Here is a 12,811-nt window from a genome sequence, read left to right on the forward strand (position 1 = left end):
TTACAGCAAGGCTTTTTGTGCTGTCTAACAGCGAACTCTTGTGGTCGCTTTGCGACATGGTTTATTGTTTTCTTGCCAGTTCAATATGGCTGCACGACGTCTCTGTTGTGCTTATATGATCCTTGGGCAAGATTTGTCCGTAAGTATGGTTGTTGTAAAGAATGTACATATGATGTTAATAAGCGATATGTTATATTTTTTGTATGAGACGCTTTTTGTTTATGTTTAGTTAACCTGTACAGCGTGCTAAGCTAACGTTGTTGCTAATGCAATGCTTGTGTACTTTTTTTTTGTAGTTTTACGACGGTCTAAAGAGGACAATGGTTTGAGGCCAATTTATTAATAAATCAGATGAAAAAAGAAGTCTGATTATTAAGGCGTCGTTCACTAGCTGTCTAGCTTTGGAAAAAGTAGACGCTTCGGAGTAAGGACAGCATGGACAGATTTAAATGACAATAGAGTGAAATGCCCACTACAGTCCTTATGTATCGTATGTTGAATGTATATATCCATCTTGTGTCTTATCTTTCCATTCCAACAATTTGTTTTACAGAATATATATATAATTCACAGAAAAATATGGCATATTTTATAGATGGTTTGAATTGCGATTAATTGCGATTAATTACGATTAATTAATTTTTAAGCTGTAATTAACTTGATTAAAAATTTTAATCGTTTGACAGCCCTAATATATATATATATATATATATATATATATATATATATATTAATAAATGGTTTTAAGCACTTCAAATGTAATAATTATGATCAGTTTTAAACATAACTGTCCAACCAAATCATTTTTGAACAAGAATAAAGTACTGTCGGAGAAAAATGCTTGGCTTTATTAAATACTTCTGTTTATCTACCTTAGCTGTGACTCTTGGTGGACATGTAGAAATTACAAACTCCTCATGATCACTTCTGGCATTTAATTTATATGTCTCAAACGTCTCCACACACACAAACACATTCATTCCAAAGCGGCTTCCTTGCAGAAACTGTTTAACGATTAAGTTAAACGATGATTGACAGCTGCTGCGCTGTGATGTCCGCTTCTTTGGCAAGATCAAAGATACCAGCATCGTTAACTTTAATAAGCAAGTGCTGCAGTGACTGTGAGGTTCAAAGACCGTGTGAGGCTCTGCGCAGAGCAGAAAGCAGGGCCTATGTGGATTAAAAAAATTAAAAAAACTATCGCACGTCCTTGCGATGGGACTATTGTGCACGCACACATCGCGATGGCGATGTTTAAACGATATATCGTTCAGGCTTAGATGAAACCAAAATAGATTTTTTGGGTAGAAACACAGGTTCTCGTTTTTGGAAGACAAAGAATACTGAATTGCATCTGAAGAACACCATACCAACTGTGAAGCATGGGGGTGGAAACATCATGCTTTGGGGCTGTTTTTCTCCAAAGGGACCAGGACGACTGATCTGTGTAAAGGAAAGAATGAATGGGGCCATGTATCGAGAGATATAGAGTGAAAACCTCCTTCCATCAGCAAGGGCATTGAAGATGAGACGTTGCTGGGTCTTTTAGCATGACAATGATCCCAAACACACAGCCAGGGCAGACTAGCCAGTCTCCAGATCTCAGCCTCATAGAAAATCTGTGAGGGGAGTTCAAAGTCTGTGTTGCCCAACGACAGCCCCAAAACATCACTGCTCTAGAGGAGATATGCATGGAGGAATGGGCCAAAATACCAGCAACAATGTGTGAAAAGCTTGTGAAGAGTTACAGAAAACGTTTGGCCGCCGTTATTGCCAACAAAGGGTACATAACAAAGTATTGAGATGAACTTTTGGTATTGACCTAATACTTATTTTCCACCATGCTTTGCAAATAAATTCTTTAAAAATCAAACAATGTGATTTTCTGGGGGGGTTTTTCTTCCACATTCTGTCTCCCATGGTTGAGGTTTACCCATGTTGACAATTACAGGCCTCTCTAATATTTTCAAGTGGGAGAACTTGCACAGTTAGTGGTTGACTAAATACTTATTTGCCCCACTGTACATTTGGGTTCTCAAAATTCTCTCTGTCATTCGTTATAGCATGAAAACATGAATTCCCATTTTCAGCTGTGTTGGTCTCTCCTTGACAGAACAAGCAGCTGGGGTGTACCATCGGGAGTCACGGAAAGGGAGATACCAGCTGACATACAAGGAGGCCAAAGCCGTGTGCAAGTACGAGGGAGGAAAGATGGCCACATACGAGCAGCTGGAAGCCGCTCGGCAAATAGGTCTGGAAAACTAGTCCACCTGACATGGATGCAACTTAAAGTTCAGTTGATCCAGACACCACACTGGCAAAACAATGCATGAAACACGATTTTCCATGGTACTCTTTAGTCGCTGTTGCATGGTGCTAAATTGTTACGACATCCCTGATGTATTATAAAAGTCTGTTTAACAAGCGTGTGACGTCACCGCTCCCATGGCACTGGGACGGACCTTGGCAACTTTCCTCTTGGGTGTGACAACCCAACCCCCCTTGCAACTTGTCACCTGTCAGCAGCTAAAGCAGACTTTCCCCTTCAGCAATCTAAGCGGGAGGGAGCCCATTTATCAAGCCAGTTTTGGCTGGGTCCTTGTAACGGGAACACTGACTCCACAAATAGGGCAAACAACACAAGCAAACCCACCCCTAAAAAAGTGTCTCATGACTGTCGTTTAAGGACTCTGTTCCTGCCAAAAGAGATCTTGTGGGAGGGATAGTTATTGGTGGAATAGAGGAAAGTTTGATCACACGCTGAAATTTTTCTTCTTTAGGTTTCCATGTTTGCGCTGCGGGATGGTTCGATACAGGACGCGTTGGCTACCCCATTGTCAAAGCTGGTGCTAACTGTGGCTTTGGAAAGGTTGGCATCATCGACTACGGTTACAGGCTTAACAAAAGCGAGAGATGGGACGTATACTGCTTCAATCCGAGCTGTGAGTATGTTGCCAAAGTTGTTGACACTACTGATAGGGCAAGGTCATAGGTTTGGTCTCAACATTGGTAGGGACAATATTACCGTAACGCACATTTTGCAAACAATGATCCAAATAAGGGACGGTTAGCTTGACTTTGTTGTTCCTTGTGGAGGCTAGTGACCACAGTAGTTCTGCAGGTTAGCAAGTTTAATGTTATGCTAACTCTGATGCGTGTCGGACTTTCAGTTGCAAAATTAGTGAGTATCCCCCACTTCTACAACACTGACATCTTTTTACATGATTTACAGTGACTGCTGCTGGCCAAAAAATAAAAATGATAATATCCCTCCTCTCCGAAGGGGGTGGAGGAGGTAGTATGTTGTCAACATGAATCTGTCAGGGCTGTGTGAGTATGTGTGTGTGTCTTTGTGGTGGGACGGGGGGCTTCAAGTCATCAGCCAACCAAACGTTCGTCAGCAAGTGAAATGGGATAAATGTAAGTCTGAACATAATTGAAATAATTCACTTAATAATGGTAGGGTCTATTCCATCCTTACAACATATGGGAAGACAATCTAATTTACCTGTATAATTTTATATAATGCAAATAAGGTTGCTTAAAAGTTGGTGGGGACAATTTGAGTATCCTGAAAAGTTGGTAGTGTTATGTCCACTCTGTCCCTACAGTCTCTATGCAAACCTGCGCCCTTGTGATAGGGTGAAATAGAAGTGACCACAATGTACGTGCGTTTATGAGAATGTGTGTTAATTTTGTTAAATAGTCCATTGCAGAGGTTGGGGGTTGAGTGATATCACTTGACTCAAGTCAAACTTAATCAGTCAATTTGAAGACATAGGACTTGCCTTGAGCTGCCAAATATCATTGCCCCTTTTCAGCAGCCAGTCATAATGAAGCAGAGTGTGCCCTGTACTGAACTCAAGTGGGAATCATGCTTACATCAACTACTCAATCAACACTCATGTGACTTGAAACTCCGCTCTGAGACCCCCAATTTGGCCAAATGTCAAAACTGTCCGATATGCATGTGTGATACATCATTGGAAAGCTCAAAATCTCAATTTTCTGGCGGGAGAAATTTTTTGAACAGGAGGGCATTTAAAAAAAAAGAAATTAACAGCAAAACCTATCTGGAGGTGAGAGCACGCGAGAGCAGAATTACAGACGCCATGACTTTAACAAGGTATTATCCCGTACTTACCTTGTTTAGATCCAAAAACTCCATGTAGCATGTATCACTAAGTGTCAAGACACAGCTGTGAATGGCCACAGCTGGACTTTTTGGGGGATTTTATGGGTGGAACATGGTAATATAACAAGGGTCGCGATGCAGAAATCGCAGACATCAAGGAGTGGTCGAGATTTTCTTTTTCATATATTTACCCTTGTAAACGTTTTTTTTTTTTTTCTTCCAATTTTTCTTTGTTTGGATCGATTATTTATCATCTAACATCGGAGAAAATGCGACAGTAACAAAAAAAATACAATTAAGCGATAGTAATGAGGTAGAGAGCTGTGATTTTTTTACAGACGCCATTTTTTTTCATTGAGACATAATTTGTTTAAAAGTTTAAAATATGTGAGTGAATAATTTTTTAACGTCGTTTTTTTTTTTTTTTTTTTTTTAACAAAAAATGAGACATCCATTAATGATTCTAAGCTAAAAACGACAGACATTTTGAATAATAAATATAATTGCTGAGCTTCTTTTTATGGCTGGGTTGAAACAAAAGCGGTTGCGCGACGTCTGTAAACAGGGGTTTTCAGGGTAAAACAGACAAATTAAAAATAGTTCGGGGGCTTAATGCGCCATGACTCTGCTATGGGAGCATATAGACATATTGGTCTGTCAAACACAACAGTTGTTTTGGCATAAAATACAGCAGTTTCTTTTAAAAAGGAGTGCAAGAGCAGAAACTGCTTTTTCAGTCTTGTCTGTGTTTTCCGCCATATATATTCGTTGTTCTATGTGGAGGATAAAGAGTCTGACTACATATTGATGCTACATAATTTAGGTTCAATCCTCAAATGGCATAAACTCAACACATTAACTATATCCGTCTGTTCTTCTATTCCTTCCTAGGTAGCCAAGGTTAACTAATGTAGTGTGACAAAAGTTTTCTGTTGCGGTGCAGTTATGTTTCACTTGGTAGAAGGTGTTGCCCAGTCATTAAAGGATGGGCGAATCTTACTGTCCCTAAGCAAGACAGACGATCCCTAATTGTCTCCAGATCGGCTTTGTGAATGAGAAACCGTTATATATGTGTTTAAACAATATGTATGTTTTTGTATAATATACAGTAGTATGAAGTGCTATTTTTACTAAATGAAATTAGTTCTATCTTGTCCCATTGAGGATTTACAACATGAGCTGATATGGTTATATTCTGTCAATATGTCTGTGAAGCCCTTTCAAATTCTGTTGTGATTAGGGATATATAAATTAACTTGGCTAGACTTTTAAAACCCCTAAAATTTTATCACACCAAATCAATAGGCTTATGAAAATCAAAATCAAGCATAGTGTTGAAATCCTCTCACGTCATTGAGCAAGAGAAGCTCTGTCATGGATAATGATAGTGGTAGTAGGGGATAATAAAGACAAGTCACTTAGTCTGAACCCCTGCAGACCATTCCTGATCCATGTCGAACACCAGTGATGACACAAGGGAGCTTAATCACCCTAGGATGGAACAACAGAGTCTGGAACCAAAACCACAATCTGGTTTACTCCCCATGACTTATCACTGTTGCCTTCAGGCTAAACCTGGATCACTTGAAGGAATCCATGGATAAGATTTCCACAGGGGACCACTTAAAGTAGTCATGGTGAATGACTGTCAACCAGTTGTCTATCTCAAGGATTTGTCATTGAAATGATCAAGAGGAGTTAACTGAGTTAACCTTAAAAGTTAATCCGACAATCATAATAATTAGTGCTGCAACGATTAATCGGTTAACTCGAGTAATACGATTAGAAAAAAGATTCAAATTAAATTTTGCTGCTTCAAGTATTTGTTTCATGAAAGTGGCGGTGTAATGGTTTGCTTTGAAAGTATTTGCGTTTAGTTTTATTGATTTGGGTGGATACACTGCCATCTAGAGGCAACAGTTAATATGACATAACTCCTTTCACATGACTGAATCCAGCTGCGCCCTGTTAAGAACAACAGAAGGTTGTAAGTTTTCGTTTGAGCTGATTTTTTTTAATCCAGTCGTAATTTAGTTTGTAAATTTTTTTATTTTTTAAATTGGCATTTTATAGCATTTAAGCTAGCGGACTTTTGCTATGTAAGTTAGCCAATTTTTCTTTTGTTGTACTTATATCCTCATTGATTTTATTTTTTTTTAATACCATTTCAGGCTCAGCTCAGGTATTTTAAATTTTTATGCACCTTATCCGATTACTCGATTATTCGAACTAGCTAGTTCATTGATTAATCGACTACTAGGATAATTGATAGCTGCAGCTCTAATAATAATATTAATTTCCTTGGGACTAAATTGGCCATAAAATTTAATACACCTTTCTCCTTTCAGTGAATAAAGAGGAAAAGCAGAATTAGTCTTAAATGGACCAAGAAACACAATTCAAATTTCAAACTTCACAACTGTGAGGTGTGGGTAGATATGATAACCACAGACATCATGCGCCCAGCATTATCATTCATTAAAGATGCATTTATTTACTTTTAATACAATGTAACTTAAAGTGTTTTTTTTTAGTTCCATGTTAAAACATAATTGATTTGCCTTTAAATTCGGAGATACTTTTCATCCAGCCATTTCCTGTTGTGATTTTCCTTAATTGGGTCATAGCTGGAACTTTTTGTAGCTGACATTCAAAAAAGGTACCCTGGATTGGTCACCAGTCAATCACAGGCCATCAGCAGAGAACCCAAAGCAGGCAACAGTAAGGCTTGAATGGATTTACGGCGATACGATTTTCATTCTTTGGAGAACGATATTTACCAACATTACCAAGACTGACACAAATTTATTCGATTAGATTGGATTCAAGGGCCTTCGATTGATTTATTGCGAAAATATGTGCATGTTCAACACAATGGTTTTTGGGTTTTTTTTACCTCAATTTTAATGTTTTTGACAATTTGTTGCTGAAAAAAGTTCAGACAGCTGAATGAAAATCATTATTTTTAACAAAACTGTGTATCTAAAAGATAAATGTTGATTGATGTTTTGCATTTCCATCGTTTTCAACCAAACGATATATTGATCCAGATTGATGTGTCGTTAAACCATACCTGTCAAGTTGTACGGTTTCGGTGTAATTTGTACAAGTGAGCACTGATTTTTAAATGTGTACGCCATACGTTCAAAATCTGTACGTTTTTTGTGCATTACGTTTTTTTTCTCCGTTTGGATTTTGTCACCGTTTCGGCAACGAGACAATGCGCGTTACTATGCGTTAAGTTGGTTAAATGATGCGAGAAAAGTCAGAGACACGGAGAGAGAAGAGTGTTTGTTGTGACGCTGTAGCAAACGCGATGTTAGGCTAGGTGGCGCCAATATTTCCTGACTGTAGCCGACAGCCTACAATCTACGCCTGATATCACATGCATATAGAGCTACATGCAAAATGACAGACTCGGCGGCGTTGGTAAACAGCCGCCATTTTAAAGCAGTAGACTTCTCAGAAAGGCTCTGTTGTAGTGGACCTTCCTAGCTAACCTAAGTAACTTTTTATCTAAAATACTCCTAAATTGGCGAAATCTTGACGTGAATCTATCTTTAAATGATGAAACATTTTAAAAACTTTCACATGTCCAAAGTAGACTGAAGGGAACTAATGGAAAAACGGGAGCAATTTTGACAACTTTAACGGTTGATTCACAACATTAAATGACTTCCAAACATAGCAAAGGTTACTATGTTTTTTTGTTTTTGTTTTTTGGGAAAAAAAACATGAAAGGTAACACCAGTTACTTTGCCAAGTAACTAATTACTCTTACATTCAGGTAACTCAATAACTTTTTGGGAGAAGTAATTTGTAACTGTAATTAATTACTTTTTAAAATTAAAATTAACAACACTGGTCATAAAGATGAAGTCTGCAGAATGAAAAGTGACGAAATCCGAGAATTGAGCAGAGAACACAATTTGCCCGCAACTATTGCTGATCACTTAATTAGAATTGGCAACAGAAATGTTCCCTGACTCAAAGATTGCATCGGTAAGTTAATTTTATCAGTTGACCTTTTTAATTCATAATTGGACACACTAACGAACAACCTTCAAGTCAAACTGAATTGCGAACTGAAGTGCGGCTATCAAAATACATGATAGAAATTACCAAAAGTGCTACATACAATTATAACAAAAGTCACTGTTAAATTTTAGTGATCACGATGTAGCTGAAGATATTGATTGTTCTTTGATTACACAAGGTTATATGTTACAATATTACCAATAAATTCATATTATTTTAAAAATTGAGTTTTATTTTGTTTCATATTGCACGCTATATAAGACGTTGTAAGATTACTCACCAATTTGTAAGGGCATACATCACTATTTGTAAGTTGACAGATATGGTTAAACCCTGAAAATTTGAAGACAGGACGGAGACCAAGACCGTTAAACAACATAATAAATACTTCATTTGTACTTTTAAGTGGAGTAAAATTATTAAAATTTCATGTAACCTCCAGCCAAAGAATGTGGCGGCGTTCTGACTGATCAACAGCGGCTCATCCAGTCTCCTGGCTTTCCAGAGGATTACCAAGACGATCAGATCTGCTACTGGCACATCCGAGCACGTATCGGCCAGAGAATCCTCCTCCACTTCATAGATTTTGATGTAGAGGATGACACAGCCTGCTTGGCAGACTACCTGGAAGTGTATGACAGTTATGACGACGTGTCCGGCTTTGCTGGAAGGTAAGGACTACCGGGGTATTCAAAGTTACCTGTCCACCTATTCAGTTGAATCAAATCATCTTAAAAAATGTCTTTTCCCCAGATTTTGTGGTGATTATTTACCTGATGACATAATCAGCACAGGTGAGCCACATTTTTTTTTTTTTTTACTGCATATTAAGGGTGTAACAGTACATGTATTTGTATTGAACCGTTTCGGTACGTGGTGCTCGGTTCGGAACGGCGGCGTACCAGTTTCTGACATAATGTAACCCTTAGTTTTCAAGGCCGTGAGTCGATCGGGTTACAGTTTCTTCGTGTAGATCATATTTACTCCCTTCTCTACTATAACAATGAGGACCAACACGGTAGGACAGTATAACCCAGAAACGTCAACGGCGCGACAATGTGGCCGCCGCGAGAACGCAGTGAAACGCGGGCGTTAAAGTCAATCAGCCAATGCACACCAGTCGCAGTGTGGCCGCGTGTTAGACGCGTCCCAGAAGCGGCTCAACACAACGCACGCGAAAAGAACGGCAGAGTTTAATTTTTGACGTGCGACGCGACCCTTCTGCGTCAATACTACTAGCTAGGATTGGGCAGACCGGAAGTCACTCGAGTAAAAATACGGTGGATTCGGTCGATTTTCAAACTAATATGCATTCGTAACCCACTTTTTGAGTCCATCAGATCTCTTGAGTGGTAGATTGGGGCACAGTTGACTTGTCTTTGTTGATTTACTGCTGTCTTCTCTGCTATCACATTTGTTAAAATTTAAACACATAATAAAATACATAATAGCCCATTTAAATAAAATAAATTGAAATGAGCTAAAACACCTGTAATAAATAATACGAATCATACACAAATTCTGCTTATACAATTACATTTATTAATTTCTGTGTGGCGCTTTAACTTGAGAAAATCCACCAATAAAGCTTTTGAAAATCGTTCAAAAGAAGAAAAAAAAAGATTCATTGAGGCATTTCATTTGTAAAATACATCTTTGTCATTGGGATTGCTTTTCTCTTGAGCACAGGACTTCTTTTTTCTTCTTTCTTTCAGAAAGAAAGCTGACCAGTACGCGGGGTCTGAAAGGCAAATTGTAGTTGGATTATCTTTAAATACTCGCTACTTTTTGAGCAGAATTCTAGCTTTGTATAGGCTAATGTTCCTATTGTTGAAAGGTGTGCAATAACTAGCACATTTATATTTTGCATTTAGTTTTCTTACTGTACCGAAAATGAACCAAACCGTGACCTCAAAACCGAGGTACGTACCGAACCAAGATTTTTGTGTACCGTTACACCCCTACTGCATATCCAAATATAATGGAAAAAAAAAATCCAAAGGCAAAATGGTGGTAGTATTGTGGTCCTAAATTTGAATCATTATTCTGCATTTATGTGTAGCCTAAAACGTCAACCCGAGATGTAAAAGTGAGTGTATATGCATATTGTCTATTCTATATGTTCCCTACACTTGGTGACCAGGATGATAAACTGTATAGAAAGTATAAAGCTGGGTGAATAAAATTAATACTTTTTGCCTAATAATGTTTTGTTTACAGGAAACGTGATGACGCTGAAGTTCCTTTCGGATGCTTCAGTCACCGCTGCGGGCTTCCAGTTACAATACTTTGCCATGAATTCATCTGTTTTGTCACAAAATTACTCTGACTATTTCCACTGACCAACATAATTGTCTTTAATAACCGTGATTATTGAAGACCTATTCCTCCTTATTAAATGTCTTTACATTGTTGTTTCTAACCCTGAAATGTAAGTGCCTCTAGGTGTGTTAAGACTGACTTCTGCCAATTTATGATGAAAGTGCAGGGCGTTATACAACATATGAATTAATAAAATGAACTAAAAAGCATTGATTTTTATTTTATCATAGATATTACATATTTAAAACTAGATGTCTTGGCGCGTGTTGTGATCCAACGTAGACGGGCATCGTCACTTCACTTTAGTGCTGCAACGATTAATCGATTCATTTGGGTAATTCGATTAGAAAAAAGGTTCGAATCAAATTTTGCTGCTTCGAGTATTCGTGTAATCAGAGTGGTGTTGTAATGGTTTCTTTTGAAGAATTTTCATTTAGTTTTATTGATTTGGATGGATACACTGCACTCTAGTGGCAACAGTGAATATGACATAGCCCATTTAACTTGGCTGAATCCAGTTGCTCCCTGTTAAGACCAACATAAGTTTTTATTTGAGCTAATGTTTTTTTTAATGCATTTTTAATTTAGTTTATAGGTATATTTAGCTGTTTTTGTGGGAATATGTGTTTGAACGATTTGTTAAGAGCATCGTAAAAAAACAAAAAAAAGGTTGCATTTTATAGCATTTTGGCTAGCAGACCTTTGCTATGCTAGCAGACCTTTGCTATGCTAGTTAACCAACTATTCTTTTATTGTATTTAATCTTTTTTTATATACCGTTTGAGGCTAAGCTATGGTATTTAAATTTATTTTTAAACAAAAGCGCAATTCTGCATAGTTTGAAGAAAAACTCGGGAATTTTATTTTGTATATACATTTAATGCTCTTTTGAAACTGCAATCTTGGCAAGCCTTTGTTTTACATCTCCTAAAATTTATTCTGCAACACATTAAATATTTCTAATCGATTACTCGATTATTTGAACTATCTAGTAAAATAGATAATCGACTACTAAAATAATCGATAGCTGCAGCTAGGGTTGCCACCTGTCCATTGGAATAAGGAACGATCTGTAATTGGGAATTCAATGTTGTGTTACATATTGAACTAATATGGAATGTGTATGAAGAGATTTCTATGCATTTTAGGACTTTTGGGGATGTCCCTTTTTTTCTGTCTGTACAGCTTTGGGCGCAAAGGGGGCGTCCTATACCCCTTTATTTCTGAAAGGTGGCAACCCTGCCTGCGGCCCTACTTCACTTATCGGTTGTTTTTCTTCGGTGACGTTAGATCGGGGGTCAGCAACCCGCGGCTCTAGCGCTGCCCTAGTGCCTCCCTTGAGTTTTAAAAATGTTTGAAAATGGAAAAAGAGGGAGGAGGGAAATATATTTTTGTTTTAATATGTTTTTGACAAAATCACAGACATTCTTCTAATTCATTAATATTGTTATGAAGTTAAACTTGAGGCGGCATCATAAACCAGATTAGTCACATGGTATGTCATTCGCTATAGGATGCACTGCAGGGAAAATTAACATTTAATCTTGAAGGCTCATGATATATTCTTAGCCACCTTACTCATTTTGATAGTAGGCTAATATAGATAATATGGATACATACAGCACCAACTTAGTCATTTTGATACTAGGCTAATATAGATAATATAGATACATACAGCATGCGTTGCCTTCATTATAAGGCTTTTAATATTTTGCGACATACGTATTTGTTTTTTGTTGCTTTTTCAGGTCCAATCGGCTCTATCAACATTGTGGGTTGCCGACCCTGCGTTTGATAAATATGACTTTAAATTTGGAGATTGTCCATGAAATTAGGTACAGATTGCTCAGTTTTTTTTTTAATTCTTTTTTTTTTTTTTTTTTCTTTTTTTTCTTTACCGGTTTTCAAACAGCTTGTTTTGTCGTAAACGTCTGCGATGCGGTAAATTCACTGTATACACGGAGCTGCGCAATCTGGAGATGATTGTTCGTCGGAACGCAACAAGGAATGAAGACCGCGACGAGGAACGCATTACCTGAAGGAGGTGGCGGACGCGGGCTGCCATCTGTCATCAGCTATCCTATATCGACCGGATCGAATCAACAGAACAAACTAATTGCCGTGATCAACATGACTATTGGGAAGATGAACATTTACACAATCAAGGGGAGGAACCCCCCCCTCAAAGAAACCTTGTAATCATTACACAATTTGAAATGTCAAAATTGTTATTCGATAATTTGCATCCTATGGTATACTGGGGATGGGATCTACAGTGGGGCAAATAAGTATTTAGTCAACCACCAATTGTGCAAG

At 37.8% G+C, this 12,811-nt stretch overlaps 1 protein-coding gene across 1 annotated transcript in view; it reads left to right on the forward strand.

Annotated features, from left to right (window-relative positions):
- tnfaip6 (tumor necrosis factor, alpha-induced protein 6) overlaps window positions 1-10,697 on the forward strand; it is a 13,968-nt gene extending 3,271 nt beyond the window's left edge. The window contains exons 2-6 of the mRNA XM_057852075.1: window positions 2,114-2,251; window positions 2,781-2,942; window positions 8,616-8,844; window positions 8,927-8,967; window positions 10,394-10,697. Of these exons, the coding sequence (XP_057708058.1) occupies window positions 2,114-2,251; window positions 2,781-2,942; window positions 8,616-8,844; window positions 8,927-8,967; window positions 10,394-10,515 (692 nt within the window). The 3' untranslated portion in view covers window positions 10,516-10,697. The remainder of the gene's footprint in view (window positions 1-2,113; window positions 2,252-2,780; window positions 2,943-8,615; window positions 8,845-8,926; window positions 8,968-10,393) is intronic.
- Window positions 10,698-12,811: the final 2,114 nt, after the last annotated feature.

The sequence above is a fragment of the Corythoichthys intestinalis genome, chromosome 12 (genome assembly GCF_030265065.1).
Source record: "Corythoichthys intestinalis isolate RoL2023-P3 chromosome 12, ASM3026506v1, whole genome shotgun sequence".
In the NCBI taxonomy this organism is placed as follows: Eukaryota; Metazoa; Chordata; class Actinopteri; order Syngnathiformes; family Syngnathidae; genus Corythoichthys; species Corythoichthys intestinalis.